This window comes from Pezoporus flaviventris, unplaced genomic scaffold (assembly GCF_033815535.1).
Source record: "Pezoporus flaviventris isolate CSIRO_AGI_PZ_B2104156 unplaced genomic scaffold, CSIRO_AGI_Pfla_v1 ptg000037l, whole genome shotgun sequence".
NCBI classification, from domain to species: Eukaryota; Metazoa; Chordata; class Aves; order Psittaciformes; family Psittacidae; genus Pezoporus; species Pezoporus flaviventris.
Genome location: NW_026892585.1, coordinates 5,156,419 through 5,175,843, shown reverse-complemented (window position 1 = coordinate 5,175,843; position 19,425 = coordinate 5,156,419). Strand labels below are relative to the sequence as shown.

Sequence of the window (19,425 nt, the reverse complement as noted above, 5' to 3'; positions counted from 1 at the left end):
AAAGTTTTAACAGTGGTTGTTTGATTAATAAGTATGTTTCATACTTCTACAAAGCATTGCCTTCCTTTATAGTTCCTGGTTTGAAGTACTTGAGCTTCTCTGAGACCATATATATATGCTAGGGCTTTTCAAGGAGATTTCCATGCTTATGGACAAGCCATTATTAACCCACAAATGTCATTACTGCTTTCTGCATAGTGAGTTGGAAAGGAAATGGACTGATGTGATCAATGGTTTTTAGCGTGCACTTGAAGTGTTGCTCTTATCTAAAGATGTGTTAGCCTAGTCTGTAGAAATGCTGTATGCCTTTCTGTTTCCCTTTCTTTGTGAAGTGTGAGAAGAACGTGCTGTATTCCATGTAATTAATTTGGTATCAAAATAGCACTAACAAAAATGTGCCTTTGTAGTCTTTGCATTTTTATAAGCATGTGCTATAGCTCCAGAATTTCTCTTGGCCTCTCTGTCTTTATAAAAATGGCAAGCTGTCCTTCTTTGAAGCCTAGTTGTACTGAACTCATCTTGCACTTATTAGTTTGACATTTTAGCTCATTGGATGCTGTATGGCACGTCAGATATCTGCATGCGTTTGTTAGCTTTTTCATTCTCATGATAGAACTGTATTTACAGTAATTTCTCATTCATAGTCTTGACTCATGATTTAATCTTCTGGGGAGATATGTAGACGATCAAAAAAAATAAAGATATGTGTAAACCTCAGAATTTAACTTAGGATTTGGAATCCTTAGGGATAGGGAATGGGGAAATTATTTAGGAGAAATACAGAAGGTCTTGCGTATTTAAGAAGAACTGCAATTAGAGTTTATGAGCCAGTCGGGGAAGCACTGTTCAGAGATAGAGGTACTTTTGTCATCTGCTTTGATTTTCGTCATGCTTTTGACTGTGATCTGAATGGAACTGATTCTTCTCAGTCATCACATATGGAGGGACGTGACCATCACTAACATGTGGTTGAGGTTCCCAAATGAAACTGGAGCTTCAACTCAGGATTTAACAAGTCTCTGAAGAGACTTCCTAACTGCTAAAGATCTCAAAAAAACCCAAGCAAACAGAAAAACAACCACCCCCCAAAATAGAACACCCCAAAACACGAAACAGTCCTCCCCTATATCGGTTCACTTATGAAAGAGTCTAAGGTACTGTATTTGTGTTGCTTTTGATGGAAATAAAGAAGCCTATGGACAAAGGTAAGTAAGTAAATAATGTCTTCAAATATTTCTTCCTTCTTTCCTCAAGAGGAGTAAGAGGGATGCAAAACAGGGAACGGAGAAGTTTGCATGCATGCGGGAACAACAGTACTATGTTCTTAAAGCTGTGATTTGAGTTTCTGCTATTGTAAGGGCTATCTCTTCAGAAGGCCCCTTCATGGTTACATTGATTGGCTTTTTTTCTGTAATATGCACTCGCATTCATAAATAATCCAATGGAAGGTAGCTAGCCTGCAATTTGGCTAGTCTAATGTTGCCTTACTGGGGTCATGCTGGTAGCTCAGCTCAAGTCGTGTGCAATGGAAAACGTTTAGGACAGTAGCTGAGAAAATAACAGTGTAACTGAGCAAGCTTCCATGGCAAAACCCCCAGTGTTAATAAAGTACTCTTTGGCTGGATTAGCCTCATTTCAGTTCATTACAAAATAACATCCCAGCCCAAACGTAATCTTGCAGTTTCATTTCATAGTGAAGTCAAAGCAGTCTGATAGTTGTTCGCAAGGTGAGGTGCCTTTTTTTCTGTATTGCCTTTTATTCCACTGCTGTGAAATTACATTTCAGCATGTTAATACCGTGTAATCTACAAATGCTCTTTGTGGCTGAATCTTGGGGTGATGGTTTGTTTTGTGGCCAGGCTCAGCTGATCCATGACAGAAACACTGCCTCGCACTCCACTCCAGCAGTCAAAGAAAGCGTGGCTGCTGCTGCGCCAGAAAAAGTGCACATGACCTGGACTAAAGAGAAGTTTGTAGCTGAAAAGCATAAAAACAAAGATTCAAATGCATCTGGCTTTAAAGATATTTTTAACATGAAACCGTAAGTATACACGTGATGGATGTCTGGAGTTTTCTGTTTGACTGAGCGTGGGGGTGGTTCTGGGTTTTGTTTGTTTAAGAGATTCTGATTTATTTAAAGTTGAGTATAAATATGATCTTTCCATGCACTACACTTAAATGCCATCATCATGAAACTAGCATGGAATTGGGTGGAACAGCAATGACTGTAAAGAGCCATTCACCAAAATGTGGTCAATGAAGCTTAAATGACAGGCTTCAAGCTGTAATCTCAGCTTCTCGATTGTTCCAGAAAGCATATATGTTAAAATATTTAATGATAGCTTTTGGTTCTCTCTCTTCCTGTGAGAGATAAATAGTAGATAATGATAATGATAAATTATTATCTACTACTACTAATAAATAGTAATAGTACTAGTAATATAGTAGTAGTAATAATAATAATGATGGTGATAACAATTTTAAACTGTATATCATTTCCCTGTCTCAATTATTGTGTTGTATTGGGGTGGAGGAGGGCATACCAAATAAGCTGATAGATTCTTTCAAGACATTTAGCTTATGTTTTGGAGTTTGGGTGGAGTTTTGGGGGTTGGTTTTGGTTTTTGTTTAAAAGATGTTCAGTCCTCATCCTGTAAATGAAAGCAAGATAAAACTTGTGCTTATATGTATGTCTGTTTATATTTCCTGTTAAAATATTCCTCAATGTCTTTTCCTTAAAGAGAGGTCACTTAATAGATAACAGCTACTGCCTTTGTCAAGCCTAATGTAGCAGACACAAAACCAGTGACGGAAAGACATCAGCTTGATTGCCGCTTCGTGCTGCGTTCAGGCGCATGCATACACATACGCATTTTCTCTGACTTCTGGAGGAGTGCAGTTATAAGCATGGCCTAGACTAGCAAAATTGTGGATGTCAATGGAAATTTTAATATCTAAAGGAAACAGTTCTTAAATCTAGGATTTGCACACAGAAATTACACTTAGAATCAGCCCCTTAAAACCCTGAGTTGTTCTGTGGGTTTGCTCTGAGCTCTTTACAAACGGTGTACCTTCTGCAAATTCCAAACATCATCCTTCCATCTTCCTTCTGCTCTAAAGCACTGTTTTTGTTCTGGGCTGCATTATACTTGAATCCTTGAGGGAAAAGGAGGGGGGGGGGTGTGTGTCAAAGTGTTAATATCTTGGAAATACTTACTATTATTTCTTTAGAATTGTGCAAGACACAGACTTCAGATGTTTTAAATTTACTATATGTGGTTGGGGGTGGGAATTAAGTTTCAAACTTGGTGTGCCTGTACAATGTTGTTGAATTAGAAATATACCTGATGCCATAAATATATTCTTTCCTGTTCATTTGCTTCCCTTCCACGTAGAGAATGGGGAAATCTGTAAGTCTAAATTTCATTTCACTTAAGCAACATAGGCTATGTTCCCTGCCCCTTGTGGTCCTGTACATTGTATGTGTGTTTCCTAAACCATAATTTGCAGTATATGTATAGTTTTGTACCTTGTTTTATGCACTGTGATTTACAATTTATCACTGAAAGATATTCATCATGACCTGTTAATGTTTACTTCGAAATATTATATCCACTTTTTTGTTCAAGGTGAGTCACAGAACGTGTATTTTACTTTCTGTAAGAATGTAGAACTTGACAGTACTCCTCTGCACCAGTATAATAATTAGCTTTCTAATTAACTACATTAAAAATTATGGTTTTCTTGTTCTGGGAAAATGCTCCCCATTGTGAAATAACTACTGGGACAATAAGGATAAATTTGTTCCCAAAGGGAATTTTCACGTTTCATCACATGCCAGTTCTTTCCTCCCTTCTACTAACCCATCATGTGTAGAAATAACTTGAGTTCAGATGAATACTGGGGATGAAAGCATACAGAAATGGGACACTACAGCTCTCTGTTCTTGGGTGGAACTGACTTGTGGCTGCTCTGCTTTTCAGAGCTGAATGTTATCTTCATTTTGTCTGTTTAGTAAATTGAGCTTCTCATGAAAACTGAGCTTACTTTGTGTCCCATGTGTAATTTCAGTTCTGCCACTACTTGAAGGATAAATTAAGTTAGTCAGCCTTGGTTCATGTTGTACTTTCAGGCTCAGTTTGATCTTTTACTCCAGTGCTGAATCCTTGCCCACTCCATTGCAAATTTACAGCCCTTATACTTCCTCTGCATTTTGTCTTTAACAGTGTTTCTACTTTAATGGTTATACACCTCTTCAGTGATACACTCTTGCCTCACTTCATAGTTGTTCTTTGGTCTTCTCAAGCTGCTGTTCTGCTTCGAAATACTGAGCTTGAAGTACTCTTTTGTTCATAACATAGTTTCGGTACAGTTAGTTTTCAGAACAGATGGCCACTGGGCCAGGATGGACTGATAAACTGAACTCTGTTTTGGAAATGTCATTGTCCTGGGGGAAAATGGGGTGGAGAAAAAAAACCAATTGAAATAGATGGGGCTGGTCTCCACGGGCCACCAAGCTTCTGGCTGGGTGCCTTTTTTCCCTTCTTCTAGTTGCCCCTGCAAAATCAAGAATGAAGATACAACCTGTTCTAATAGTGTCCTGTTAATGGCTTTTCCCTTCATAGTGAAAAAAAACAAACAGGACTTAGGAGAACACAAGTTGCTCCCATCGTTCTCCATCTTTCTCAGCACCCTATGTTTGAATGAACCTGTATCTGGCTGTTCTCAACTCCACACTTACCTATAAAACATGTTGCTAGAAGACTCTAGAACTAAGTGTAGCCCCCTGAAAGGAGCTCTTGTAGTAGTAGAACAAAGTTAGGCCCATTTCCTTTTGGGCCTCCTAAATGTTTTTCTTTTGGGAAGAGAGCTCTCATTAGTTTCTGGTTTTTGCTTGAGCTGATCCAGTGCTGGGGTTTGTGCTGTAATTTTGATTGCTGTTAGTGGGGTTCGAAAGATGCCAGCCTTGAGCATCAGGCGCTTCAGAGGTCTTGTGTCCCTCTGCTATTAGCCTGCCTGTTCTGTGCTATAGGACAGCGTGTGAGCCTAGTTGAGCAGGGTACAGTTGCACTTTTAACTGAGAGACTACTAGCTAGTGTGCCAAAAATATTGGATATTATAGAGTGATATTTGTCTTGTATCAATATACCAGTATCTCCATTTATGAGAAGGGCTGCCACCCTGTTTCCAAGGTTCCCTTTAAAGTGACACGTGTGAAAATCTATTTTTGGGCAGTGGATCTTCTGGCTCCACTAAGGTAGAGTCTGGATATTCTTGTACTGTAGCATATGACTTATTTCCAGTCTTAGCTTTGCACAGGTGGCAGTTTCTCAGGAACTCTAAGGAAACTTCTTTTGTTCTGAAGAGTGACGAAATCATCCAAGGTTGATCCTAAAAATATGGAAATCTCTGAAGTCCTAACAGTTTCTTCCTCTTGACTGTAAATCTGTGATTATATTTGTTGAGCACAAGAAACAACATAGTTAATATTGATAGTGTAAGGGGAGAGGCTCGGATTCAGTTCATTCCTTGCTACCTTACTCAAGACATAAGAACTATTAATTTCATAAATTCTTTGCTGTTTCTGAATTGTCTTTACCAGGCTTACTGGAACCTGGTAATGTCTCCAAGAGAGTGTGAGGGAAATCTTGTATCATACAACATACGTACTGTAATCTTTCCACTGCGTTCCTTTAATTCCTTTGCTTGGAATTTCCTGTACAAACCCAGTTACTTTTTATATATAGTTTAATAAACTGCACTAAACTTCATTTTGCTTCATTGTTGCAAAAGATCGCTGACAATGGGGAGAATTGTGCATTTTGGCAATGTGCTCAGAATTGCTTGAATTTCAGAGTTAAATGTTCTTTTCAAATGGAAAAAAAACCAACCCAAAACCCCATCTTTTAAACCTCAGTATTGCGTTTCCTATAATTTAGTTTGAATGTGTACAAATACCGGTGTCCATGAAAGCAGCTTATTCTATGTGCATATAGATGAAACTTATAAATTCAAATACATAACATATAATTCAAATACATATTGTGGCAATACTTAAAAATGTTTGTCTGCACGCTAGGAATCAGTCCAATGTGAGAAGAATGCACACCGCTGTGAAGCTCAATGGAGTAGTGCTTAATAAATCGCAGCATGCTCAGCTAGTCCTCCTGAATATGCCTGGACCTCCCAAAAACAGAAAAGGAGATGAAAACTGTATCCTCTGCTTCTCTGCTTCCATATTTCTTGACATTTGGAATTTGATCTTTATGACTGTGCCATTGTCTGTTGGTTAGGATAACCACTGGTAACCGTGGTGAGCATAAGCTTGCCTTTAAGAAGACAACTTCTGATTCCACAGTTTTAAGAAGTGTTGATGATTGGGGAGGGGGGGGATTGAGTCAATGTGAAGCATTCCTAAATATTGAACTGAATTTAAAATCTCTTTTCATCTTTTGTGTAGGTGAGTAGTTTTCACTCAAATTAAGCCTCATTTCCACTTGAGCGAGCAGGTGGATTATGTTATGGGACAGTATAAAGGGTGACACAAGAAAACTCCTTGAGGAAATTGTTGAACTTGATTTTTGCATTATATATCTGACTTTTAAAGGTATTGGTGGCTTTTTTGTTTCTTTCCTGGATAAATTCCTTGACTTAATGATATTCCAGACATGGAGTTTTTAGAAGTTCTGACAGAAGGTCTGGACAGAGTTCTCCTGGTCCGAGGCAGTGGACGTGAAGTGATCACCATTTATTCTTAACCTGTTTGCTCATTTTGGTCAAATACACCTCCCAAATGAGAAAACAAAGATCTTTGCCACAGTTGGAGCAGCTTCATTAAGAGTTCTAGTGCATTGAAAATTACCTGCAAGCTGAATCTTCTGATGGTGTGTTCTGGTGTTTTTTTTTTTTTCTGTTAAAAGGTTGTATTTAAATTATATTTTAAGAAGATAGGCTTATGTAGAAAATATTTGTGTAGTGAATGAGAAACGGTGGCTGGGTTAGAATATTCACATGTAGCATATTCTGACACTTGTTAAACTGTGGTGAAACACAGGAAAAATTAATGCAATGCTGTGTTTAAACATCTAGAAATGCAAGCCGTTTTTGATTGGTTTAATCTTTGTTCTGCATCGAAACAAAAGGGAAAGACTTTAGGAAAAGTTAGCTTCCTCCCTTACCAAAATGCTGCTATGTTGCTTCTGTTGGGACTAGTCCTGGCCCAGGAAACTTCAGGCAGAAATATATACAACCACTCAAACACGTATATTATGTGCATAGAGTGTTTTCCCTGAAGTTCATTATTTGCCACACTTGTTTTAAATAACATTTCCCTTTTTAAAGTACTTTGGTAGCTGAAGCCTCCCAGTGGCAGTAATAGTAAATTGGCAAGTTGTGTGGGGTTTCTTCATGAGCTACTAGCGGTTATAGTGTATTGCATAACTATACCAGTGGAGCCGAAAAGCATCCAACTCGTAGGAAGGCTGTGGAACAGTAACTCTGCCTGGCTGCAGTCATGATTGTAACAGTTGATAAGCCACAGCAAGTTGGTTAATGAAGTGCAGTCTCTTGTTTTGAAATATGTATATTTTGAAAATGTTCTATGTATGTGCTGCTGTTGAAAATAAAATCTGCTTTTCTGAACCCATTGAGCCCATAAGCGTGCTTCAGTTGGAGTCGTTGAACAATGCTGTGTTAGTGCTCAACAGAAACTTGATTGCTTCTGTCAGAATTCTGCTTCTTTTTGGACACTGTTAAGTTTTCTGAATGTTGCTTAAAACCTAAAGTGGGGTTTATTTTGAATATTGGAAGATGTTTCTATTCTAAAAAGAGTGGTTTTATTGAAGCATATGTAAACTATTCTTTTATAGTACAGTCGACACCTCTGTTGCTCAGACTGGGATAGCAGGGATGCAGGGCCCAAATACCTGGGTAGGCTCAAGGCCAGTGCTTTTATCCTAGCTCTCCTGGGCAAAGCAAAGTTATAAACAGCAAAAGCTGAAAGCAGCCCATTGCCAGCCCCTGCAGTTTGATGCACATCAACAGAAGGAACACAGAAAGATAATCAGGTGGCCTGTTGAACTTCAGATGGTTCATAAACACTGCTGGGACACGCTACAAGGCAATGCTGAACTCCAGAAGGCACTGGGTGTAGGTTTAATCTTCAGGGTAGGCTTAGGTTTACGTAGAAGCACTCATAGGTACCCTGGGAGCACACCAAAGTCCTCCAAGGCCTTTGGGTACAATGAAAGACACATGTATCAAGTACGTGAAAAGGCATTCTCAGACCACTGGGGAGAAAACTGTAGTTGGATACCTCTGGTGCAATCCAAATGGCTCTTTGTTTTTCTTGTAACACACTAAAAGGCACTTGAGGTCCGTGGTGCAGGGCCATAAGCAGGCATTCATAGATGACTGTGCTTGGCTCTTGGTAAGGATTCAGTTCTGGATTAGGCACTCAGAGGCTGCTACAGGTGGGGTCTTTGGTTTCCTTTGGTGATTTTGGTTTTGGGCTTTTTATTGTTCAGTTTGGAGGTTTTTTAATGGCTTTGGGGTTCAACTATTTCAAACCAGGGTTGGGAAAGTTTGGGGTTTCTTTTACCGACTGTTAAAAATACATCTGTTTAGTAGAGATTCAATAGAGAAATTCTTAGTGCTGACATGCCTTGAAGATGAGAGCCTTTAGGAGATAAGATGGCCTGATTCTATGAGGTAAGAGTTGCTTACTCATTGTTCCTTAAAGAACTGATTGACAATGAGATGTCATGGGTTTAGCCCTGACGAATCCTTTTGGATATGCTCAGTAGGCACTTTACTAGTTTGGCACCAAAATCTCTGGATATATTGTGCCTGTCTCCCAGTCTGTCACTGCAAACACCTAGTAGTAGTTGCAACATCAAGAAGGAAAATAGGGGATTGCTGTCTTTGGGGGTTTGCTGGGGCTTTGGGGGGATTAGACTTTACCTATTGCTAACACAGACTTCTCATCCCTAACACATGAGAACGTGTATTCAGCCTCAAATTCCCCTCCCAGCTCACTCACAGCTCCGTTAGCACTCAATGTTCTTTCTCTATATAACCCTCTGCTAGATTAGGTTGGTTAGATTAGGTTTAGGGGTTAGGGTTAATGTTGGGGTAAGGGTTAGGGGTTGGGGGAGGCAGGGTAAAGGTTAGGGTTATGTTGGGTTAAGCCATTAGGGTTACAATTAGGGGTAGGGTTAATGTTAAGGTTAGGTGGGGTTTAGGTTTAGCCAATAGGGCTAGGGTTAATGTTAGGGGGTTATGGTAAAGGTTAGGTTAGGTTTAGGGTGAAAGTTTGTGTTTAAGCTGTTAGGGTTATGATTAGGGGTTAGGGTTAATGTAAGGGGTAAGGGTTAAGGGGTTAGGGTTAGTGTTAGGGTGAGGGTTTGGGTTTAAGTCGTTAGGATTCCGGGTTATGGGTTGGGTTATGGGTTAAAGTCAGGTTTATGGCTTGGGTTATAGGTTCAGGTCAGTGTGAGGTTATGGGACCGGGCGCAGCGGGAGCCGTCGGGGCGCAACGGCGGTTGCCCTGGTTACCGTCCGCTGAGCTGGAGGGGCGAGTCACGTGAGCGAGCCGCCGCCAATCGGAGCGCAGCTCGGGCGCTCGCGCGCCTTCGTTCTCCATGGCAACCGTCAGCCCGTAGGCCGCGGCCTGGGCGCCGGTGGAGGGGCCGCCATGGTGAGTACCGGAGGCTCCGGGTTCTGTCGGTCGGGGTACCGCAGTGCTGCAGCCGGGGGGAGCCGCTCCGCGTTGCCGTGGGCAGGGAGGCGGCCTGTCGTCGTGCGGGAGCCCATCTTAGAGGGCTGCTGCCGCCTCCGCCGTGACCCCTGTTGGGCCCTGCGGAGAGCAGTGGAGCTGGTAGGATGTGGCGCCCCAGCTTGGAGATCACGAGTGCCTCTGGCCTGCGTTTATGTATTTGTTTATGAGCTTAATTTCTTTTTGGGGCTGCTTTCTATATTGTGAGGTTTCAGCACTGGTGCTGGCATGTCTTCCTTTCCATCTGCAACGAGCAGAAACCGTTTATCTGCAGAACACCCAGCAACAGCAAAGGAAACATTAGTTGAGCTTTTCACGTGATTTCACGTTTGCACGATGCAGAACACTGTGGGGAGTCATCAGACTTGAAACCACGTTGTGAGAGCTTGTTTTATCTACTGCCGTTGATGCTTCCTACACTGCCTTTAATTTCCAGGCAGTCGAGATCAGTACTCAGGTTTTCAGCGGTGTCCTTCCAGTATTGCATTTGCACTGGAGCGACCCTGTGCAGTTGTATTAACAAGGACAAGGTGCACAAGTTAACTGCCTGAGTTAATGCATGCAACACCAACAGTACTAACTAATAATACTATAGTCAATACAATGGACTTCACCTTTGGTTGCCTCCAGTCATAAACTCACATTCGTGCCCTGTTGTGCTGCTTGCACGAGTGAGGTTTATTCTAATAGAATTGGCCATGCCGATACTCCCTCTTTTGAACTAAAGTCGTGCATAGAAAGGCCAGTTAGCCACGTGTAAAACCACTTCTGCCTTAATTTGACCTGGGGATGGGTTTTTTCTGGGCAGTAGGCTATTCAGAAACAAATTCAACTTATCACTTAAGGTTGTATGGGAAGCCTCAAACTGACAAGGAAGCATAATATACTTTCCTGCATGTTTTTATTAGTACATCTATAAATGATACATCATTTAGCTACATTATATATTCATACATGTAATACAAAGACAAATTTATCTAAGAGCTTTCCCTCCACTACAGTCCTTCTGGTTATGATCCCCTGATTGTGTCTCTCTCTGATTTTGTATGACTTTCCTGAGGGTACTGGTGCTTTTAAAGGGGGAGCACGTATGTGAGGTATATATAAAGATTACAAGTATGAAAATGTGGTTGTTTTTTACCATACTAGTTAATGTGCACAAAGACTAGTCAGAAGGCAAGTCTCCACAATGCTTCTGCTCCTTTTTACTTACTGTATATTCATCTTTGTGCTTATATCCTTGTCCACAGGCAGAGCTAGGCCTTAATGAGCACCACCAGAATGAAGTCATCAACTACATGCGCTTTGCTCGTTTCAAGCGCAGCCTGTGTCTCAAGACAGTGGATTCTTGTTTTCAGAACCTTAAGGACAGCAGGTACCGTGGGGGGTTACTTCTGAAGAATAAGGCAAAATGTGCTAGCAGCAGGTGCAGGCTTAAATGCTTAATGGGGTGAATTTTCTCTGCTTACATTTGTATGATGTTCTTAGTGAGGAAGAAAGATCCAATAATATTCCAAATGTTACAAATCAGCTTCAAAAGGACTTGTTCAGAGTCTTAGGAATTAATGTAGATATTGTCAGCATGTCATTGCTTTCCATTTTGCTTCTCATGTCTAAAGTTGATGCAAGCCTGCAGCAGAAGTAATACAGATTTCTATGATTCTGTTCTCTTAATACTTCTGCAGACTTGCATCATCTTTAGACATCAGAAGCAAGATGTAATGTCATATTCATGATTGTAATGTTTCCAAGAGAAAATTTAAGTACAACAGCCAGTCAGTAGTTCCATGGTCATTATATAACTAGTCATAGTGGATATTTTCAGAAGGACATTGCAATAGATAAGGTTGATATCTGTATAGTGAGGTCTCATAACAATGCAAAACTGTTAACCTTTATCATACATGACTCATCTTGACTGCTCTGTTTAGACTGGTTGAGGAGACCTTCACAGTCGATGAGGTGACAGACATGCTGGACGGACTGCAGACTGTTGTACACAGTGAAGTGGAGTCAGAGCTCATAAACACAACTTACACCAATGTGTTAGTTCTGCGGCAGATCTTTTCGCAGGCTGAGAAATGGTACCTGAAGTTACAGACAGACGTCTCTGAACTGGAGAATCGGTAACATACATTAGGCTGTACAGAATGCCTTTCAGTGATAAGAAAACTCCAAAGTGTTGATTATTCACATTCTTTTCCTAACCATAGAAACCTATTCTTTTACATTGTATCGATGATAAGTCTTCCATCTATGTAGTATCAAGATACACAATAATTTCACATTTGTTGGGAAGATGTTTTTACTGGTAATGCTTTTACTTGAATTAATCAGTTAAAGAGCAAGTGATAGGATTTGATTAAAACCCTTTTGTTTTTTGAGTAGATTATATTTTAATCAAGGGTGCTAAATCATATAATTCTAATGCATATACCATGCCATTTCATGACATGATCTATTGCACTTATTGCATGTGCATAGGTCTTCATTCTGTACTTGTAATGAGAATCTTACATGCAATAAAGAGCATAGCATCAGCTTAGTAAAATGTGTTTCATAACATAGTTCTTCTAGTAAATAATTGCCTTCCTTCTTTTTCTTTTCAAGAGAATTGTTGGAGCAGGTTGCTGAGTTTGAAAAGTCAGAATTTATATCTTCGAACAAGAAGGTAGACTTTTATTTTAATTAAATCATAATCATGTCATGTGGAGTCATGGCAGGTGTTGAAAATGCTTAGTACTGGCTCCTTGTGCTTTAGAGAGAAAAAGCTAAACACAAATAAAACCTCCTTTTTCAAAACAATCTTTGAAAGTCTCCAAAAAGTGGCATTTTGCAGTTCGGCACCAATGCTCACACTGAATTGCCTTGGCTGCTTCCAGATTGTGGGTTCTGCACATCCAGGGCATGCCTCATGATCCTCATCCCAAAATCAGCCAGACTAGGGATGTGTTGGAGCATCTCATTCCCTTGGAACTAGGACATTCACTTGTCCCAGCATGGAATCAAGAGCTGAGAAGATTCCTCAGTAGAGCTGTGACTCTAACTTATCTTGCATGATTATGGTTGCACCTTACTTGGTTTGTAGTGTAAAGGTATATTTAGTTAATATATATTATATTTGAACACTTAAAACACTATTTGGAGCTTTTATAATTGCTCAAATATTTTCTCTGTTTTCCTTACTCCTTTTTCTTTTAATTGCTGTAGCATCGGTAGTCTTTTGTAAATTCAAGTTTGCAACCCTTTTATGTCTCTGTGCATTGTTTTCATTTAGCTTTAGCTGCAAGTGCAGAATATAACTTTGGAGCCAAGATACTGGTAAAAAATGAACTAAGAAAAAGTTATTTACAAAAGAAAGCCAAACTGACTGTCAGTAGTTGTTTTACAGGTTACAGACATACCTTTCTTCCTCTTAGAAATCTATATAATTTACATCTTTAACCTTTATTATTTCTTTAGCCCAGCACAGACCTCATTAGACCAAAACTGGCTCCATTAAATGAAGGTGGGACAGAGCTGCTAAACAGGGTAAGAACTTGTCTGTTTGTGCAGTTGTGATCAATGACCATTCTGCTTATTCAGCTGAACTGGGTAGCTGTACAGCAATATCCTTATAACATGCCTGTTGCTGTATAGTTGTCAAGGCAGTATACCCCAGAATATAAATTAAAATCTAATAAATTAATAAATATTATAAAGCATCTTAAATTTATTGTGTGGTTATGGTCTCTAACACGTATTGCAATATTGACCTTCCTTTTGAAAAGACATTTTGGCCTTTGAAGTTATTTGGATTTCCATTTAATCAGGTAAATTAGTAGAAACCAGTGTTCAGTTTGTTCTGTTCAGCTGGCTGAAGTAAATTAGGATATGTAGCTGGCTGAAATAATCAGGTTATCAAACATTCTGTATCACTGTAAGTCAATCTTATTACATTCAGTCTTTTTCCTTTTGTGAGCTGGTTAAATTCCTCCCAAAGAAACAAGCATTTGAAGAATTTGGAATTGACTAGTTTTGAAAACATCTCATTTCCCACTTGCTAAAGATTTTCATAATTCCAAAGCACATTCTACTATTTAGTGTTATCAATAGTTTTTATTAGGTATTGAACTTGCTTGGTTCAACTGAACTTCCTTCAAATGCCACGCTTCTTCCAATACACTTCTAATTTATGAGCAGACAAGATATCTAGCAAGGAGTTGTGTTTTCTGTCTTCCAGCCTGCATTACCAGAACGATCCCTTAACATAAATAAAGTGGTCAAGAATTCAGATTTGTATTTTAGTTCTAGATCAATGTAGTTCCCTTTCAAAAATAATTTCAAAGTCTGTTTCAGAACAGTTTATGTTGAATTTGTGCATCTGATGGCTTTGTTTTCCCTTAAAAATAATTCAAAGTTATATGGTGACTTCACTCGGACTGATAAAACGTGGTTATTTCCTATGACACAGAACATGTTCAAAAACTACGTAGATGAGGTCCTCAGTGACTGATATGCTTTAGTGGTGGTCTTGGCAGTTCTGGGGTAATGGTTGGACTTGAAGATCTTAAAGGTTTTTTCCAACCTAGTTGATTCTGTGGTTCTGTGAGATGCAGTAACACAGTATTTGCCTCTTTTCAACAGGAACTAAATGAATTTGTACTTGCTTGTTGATTGAAAGCATAAATGATGAGCAGCAATGAGACTTGGCTCTCTGAACATGCAATTTTCTTTATTTAGTCTTGATACTAACAAGATGCTAAACTTCCAAATCTCAGTTCAGTAAAGCATAGGACAAGTTTCAGTAAGCAGCCCTACATATTACAGTGCAATTGGACACTTCCATTTTTGCTGATTGAGGCAAAAAACCTAATAAATAAACAGATTGCTGATTTCTGATGAAGGCTGTTTTGATAAGCATTTTGGAGCTTTCCTAAGCTATGAAGTGTGTTTTCTTACCTGCAGTATTTGGAAAATTCAAAATGGCATGAGTATTCACAACCTTCTTTTCATTCATTAACCCAAAGACAGTTGCTTCTCTCCAAGAAGAAAATGAAAAATTGAAGACCAGACTCAAGACCGTAGAAACACAGGTAAGTTGGATACTTACTGCAGTTTCCATACTCAGAATTATCTAAATGAGAATCCCATGATTATTATTCTTATGTTTTCAATTAAAATATGTTTCTGAGGTTTTACATTTTCTATGTATCACAGGCTACAGCTGCACTCGATGAGAAGGCCAAGATAGAGAAGTTACTGAAGGATTTACAGATGATCCAAGGCGATCAAAAGGTAAGTATAATTAAGATTTCACCCACTACCACCCCTGTTTAACACAACTGTTGCCTGTACATCTAAGAAGTCGGTCTGTATCATGTGTTTCTTTTCTTGTGTCCCACAGACCATGATAAATTATTATCAGAAAGCATTGTTCCAGTTACTATCAGGAAGTAGCATTGCAGAGCTCATATTCTCAGGGGTGATATTTGTATTACCAGATAAAATGTATTTCTGTTTGTTTCTTCCCATTTTACTAATGAAAGAATCATATCTAACCTGGGTTTTATAGCAATAATAAAACACTAATTCTTTCAAGCACTTGTTACACTTGATATTGACGTGGACAAGACAGACTTGTGGCTCTCACTTCAGACTTTAAAAACCTAAATACTTATATGGAAGTATCCAGTGTCCTGTATTCTTAAGCATCAACTAAAGCTTTGCTGCAAATGAGTCAGATGGCAAATGCTTGATTTTACATAGTTCTGCCCCTATCAGCATACAGTCAAAATGGCTCCACCTTTATTTGTACTACTTGAGGTTATTGTTTCTTGTAAGTGAGGATTCAAACGTGGTGAATGGGAAAAAGCCCAAAACATAAGCTAGAAGACTGCAGGTTGACACGGATAAATCTGTTCAGGACACACAACACTGGTTTAAGTTTGTACCTTTATTTCGTCAATAATTAGAATTCTCTAATTAGAAGTTTATCCATGTGTGATTTTTTTCCTGAAATTTAAAGCATTTACGTTCAAACTTTTAACAAAATTAGAACATTTTAATCCCATCATTTTGAGAAACTGACTTTTTGGCCTTCCCACAGTATTTCCAGATTTGGAAGTGAAGTTAAAGATCATAGAACATTTCCACTTCAGTTTTCGTATTTTAATCCTGATTTCTTTTCATTTTGCTTTCTAACTGGTTTATGGTATGTACTTGGCTTCCTTAATATGTTGTAATTTTATCTAGTCACTTTCAAAATCTGTAGTCAATAATATTATTTATTGGGAAACTTGATTTAGAAGTCATGGAAAATATTTGTTTTGTTAAGCTGTAAATTATTACAGGTTTAAAATATCAAAGGGGTTTATTAAATCCTGGCCAGTAGTGAGTGTAGTTTTAAAAGAAAAGAATCTCATCCTACTTTGTGGTTAAACAGTAATTGGCCTCAGTGTCAGGGCTGCTGAGTATCATTAGCTTTCATGTCCTAATTTGCTGCTTCTTCAGCTCTTACATTTTCTATTTACAGGCATATGTAAATATATTGTTGAAACTAGCTATTAAGCAAAGTAAGCTTTTCTTCTGTAGAGGTACTATTATCAACTGGTTTCCTATGCTCAAATCTTATCCTCCACACAGAAGGAGCAGACCTTTCTTCGTTTTAGTTGTTTTGTTCTTTTTAAGGCGCTGCTGGTTCAGCCTCATCCTGAGTCATGACATGCTTGGGAGTTTGAAGCTGAGCTTTTGAACCTGAGAGGGGTTTTGTTCTTTGTTCTTTAATGCAAATCCATAGAACAGTTACATGAATATAATGTTTTATGACCCAGAACTGATGGCCAGAAGAGTGTGGATTGTTTCTTCTCACAAGGAAACGGGAAGGTTGTTTGACAAGCAACAGTGGATGCTCTTTTTATAATGCATGTGAGAACAGTGCAGTATTAGTACCTGGTTGATGATAGTACAAGCCTTAACACTTTCATCCTTTCCTACCTGTACTACACCGATGGCTTTTGAAATGCCTGTGGTACTTTACTAAGTAATTTCTCATTATATGTTTCATCCTGTGGCTTCACCTAATTCCTAAAGAAGTGACGTACAAGAACTTGAAATCTCAGCTTGGCAGAGAAAACATTCCAGCCATCTCTAAAGTGCATTGGTTAACAATTTTTTAAAGTTCTAAATTAGTAAGTGCTTTAACTACTTTTCTGTATTTTAGTTAAAGCACTTTGAATTTAAGCTTTACAGGAGTAACTTGAACATAATTACTAAAAATGAATACATACCCACTTCATGTGGGATTTTGCACTTGACATTTTATTTTGAAATAAAATATTTATGTTTTATGATTTAATTTTTATAAAAACATAACATTTTGACATTTTATTTCTTCTCTGGCATTTGACCCATTTGAAATATTTCTTTTGCTGAAGACTAATGCAAACCAGGATATCGCTGAGCTGGAGAATAAAGTGGCAGCTTTGAAATGCCAGTTTGAGAAGACTTTGAGTGACTCTACTGCAAACCAAAAGTTCTTGGAAGAGGACTTGGTGACAACGAAGCATGACTTGCTGAAGGTTCGGGATCAGCTATCCACAGCTGAAAAGGTTAGCATGTTGTAAAGATGAGATCCTTACTCACATTTTAAGTAATTAGTAGTTTAACAAGCAAAGGCTACAGGATGCAGAGTTCACCGAGTCACACTTGTGCCTGTGTATTTTTGTTATTTCAGTGGAAAACCGCATTATAAAATAACAAAACCACAACTAACTGCGTTATTACAACTAGATGAATCATAGAATGGTTTATTTTGGAAGGGACCTGAAGATCATCTAGTTCTAACCCCCTGCCATGGGCAGGGACACCTTCCACTAGAGCAGGTTGCTCCAAGCCCTGTCCAACCTGGCCTTGAACACTGCCAGGGATGGGGCAGCCACAGCTTCTCTGGGCACCCTGTTCTTAAAGGGGTACCTAAAAATTTCTGCTTTTTTTCAATTTTGGAATGAAAAGTGTAGCCCCAGTCTTCAGAAGACTTTTAGTCTGATTTAATTAGAAAATAAAGTTTCTGTTTCTCTGTCTTTCCTGGCAATCTCATTTGAATCTGCTAGCTGACCTCATCTAAATTTGACTGAATTAGAGAAACCGCTGGCTTGAAACTTGAGGAGGAAAAGGAAGTCATTTTTTAAGAAAGTATGTTAGCCTGGGTTTCAGAAGATGTAAATAATGTGTTGATGTTGTTATGTAGGAACTGGAGAAGAAATTTCAGCAAACAGCTGCCTATCGCAACATGAAAGAGATTCTCACTAAGAAGAATGAACAGATAAAGGATCTACGTAAAAAGCTTTCCAAGTAAGTGGTGCTGTTGTGTCTGTCCCAACAGGATCCTGGTTCTAGATCCATGTTCTGCTCCCATTTGGTTTTTATTAATGTGAAGCTCTCTTTAAAACAGACTATAAATTTTCCCTTAAAAATCACTTCTAGTAGGCTGTTCCCTGATTTTTGGCCCTCCAGTCCTTTTAATGCATGTTAGGACTGCAACAGGACTGATGTGTGCAACAGCAGCTACAGTGTAGCAAAGAATGGGAGAATTTAGTATGGAGAGGATGCAAAATACTCACAGGTGTTGTAAAGCCCCCAGCTGCTACACGCAGAGATATAAATGGGAGATGTACCAGATACTTTGGCATTATCTTACTTCTTCCACATTTGTTTATAGGAATGAGAAGTCTGCAGGGGTAAACCTCTGTTGAGTAAGGAAAGATGCAGCCTGGTCATTACATCGTGTAGAAGGCTTGCATTCTGCAAATGTTAAGTGAACTTTGGCAGCATGGATACTTAGGCCTATGCTGTAGGAGGACAGAGGTGGAACTTAACTTAAAACTTCTGTTTAAATTTCGCTCTCGAGTTTGGGATTTGTGGGGAGGTTCCTGGTCATTCCCTCATTGTGCTGCTTGGTAAACTGGCCAATTCTAACAGGAGAAAAGAGTCCATACAGTTGTCTGCTCTAAGTCATATGCTTGGCCTTGACAGGAATGTGTCACTAGTGGGAGTAGTTTATTCCTTGGGTTTAACACTTTCTTCAGAGACAAAACGTCGCTTGGGTGTTTTCTGCTGTTTTAATGATTTATTTTGTTTTTCTTTTTAATCTTCAGATACGAGCCAGATGACTGAACCATCTGATCTCTCAGAAGCTGCCATAGAAAGAAAAAGTAGACTGATACTATTTTTCAGTGATTTTGGGGTTGAATAGTATATTTTTTGCTTCTAGTGCTTCAAATAACTTTGTATTAATACTTAATGACACACTCCTACCTTACTTCCTTGTAAATGTTTGATTTACAGGTTTCTATAACATGATTAGTTTCTCTAGTCATGTTGCTCACCATTGACATTCCTTGAGAAATAGCAAAGAGGAGCTTACTGAAGAACTGAGATCATTCCCTACAAAGAAAGTTTATTTTTGTTAAGAAAAGGAGAAAAAAGGGGGAGGAAAAAAAAAAAGAGGCATTAGGGTTTCTTGCAGTTACTTGTCTGTAGTTGACGTAGCCATGAAGTGGCATTATCTGTGCAAATTCCAACAGTGGAAGTAAAAAGGAGGAGGCAAAAAATGGAACGTGCTGATGGTCAGTAACACTTTGCTAGAGCGTGTTCATTAGATAGCGAGACAA

The 19,425-nt window shown here is 38.9% G+C and overlaps 2 protein-coding genes across 2 annotated transcripts in view; both read left to right on the top strand.

Moving 5' to 3' along the window:
- LOC133274951 (solute carrier family 12 member 7-like) overlaps positions 1-7,642 on the top strand; it is a 56,393-nt gene extending 48,751 nt beyond the window's left edge. The window contains exons 23-25 of the mRNA XM_061464573.1: positions 1,860-2,041; positions 6,080-6,213; positions 6,667-7,642. Of these exons, the coding sequence (XP_061320557.1) occupies positions 1,860-2,041; positions 6,080-6,213; positions 6,667-6,758 (408 nt within the window). The 3' untranslated portion in view covers positions 6,759-7,642. The remainder of the gene's footprint in view (positions 1-1,859; positions 2,042-6,079; positions 6,214-6,666) is intronic.
- Positions 7,643-10,996: 3,354 nt separating this feature from the next.
- Positions 10,997-19,242, top strand: LZTFL1 (leucine zipper transcription factor like 1). Its single transcript, XM_061464577.1, has 9 exons — positions 10,997-11,150; positions 11,707-11,901; positions 12,386-12,446; positions 13,238-13,306; positions 14,785-14,850; positions 14,975-15,052; positions 17,191-17,364; positions 18,003-18,106; positions 18,910-19,242. The coding sequence occupies exons 1-9, from the start codon at positions 11,074-11,076 to the stop codon at positions 18,926-18,928; spliced, it is 843 nt and encodes a 280-aa protein (XP_061320561.1). The 5' UTR covers positions 10,997-11,073; the 3' UTR covers positions 18,929-19,242.
- The last annotated feature ends 183 nt before the right edge of the window (positions 19,243-19,425 follow it).

Bases quoted from the DNA above. Each gene is read 5' to 3' on its own strand.
- LZTFL1 (XM_061464577.1), top strand. From the start codon at position 11,074: ATGCGCTTTGCTCGTTTCAAGCGCAGCCTGTGTCTCAAGACAGTGGAT. The intron at 11,151-11,706 runs GTACCGTGGGGG...TGCTCTGTTTAG, and splicing joins CAGAACCTTAAGGACAGCAG to ACTGGTTGAGGAGACCTTCA. The intron at 17,365-18,002 runs GTTAGCATGTTG...GTTGTTATGTAG, and splicing joins AGCTATCCACAGCTGAAAAG to GAACTGGAGAAGAAATTTCA.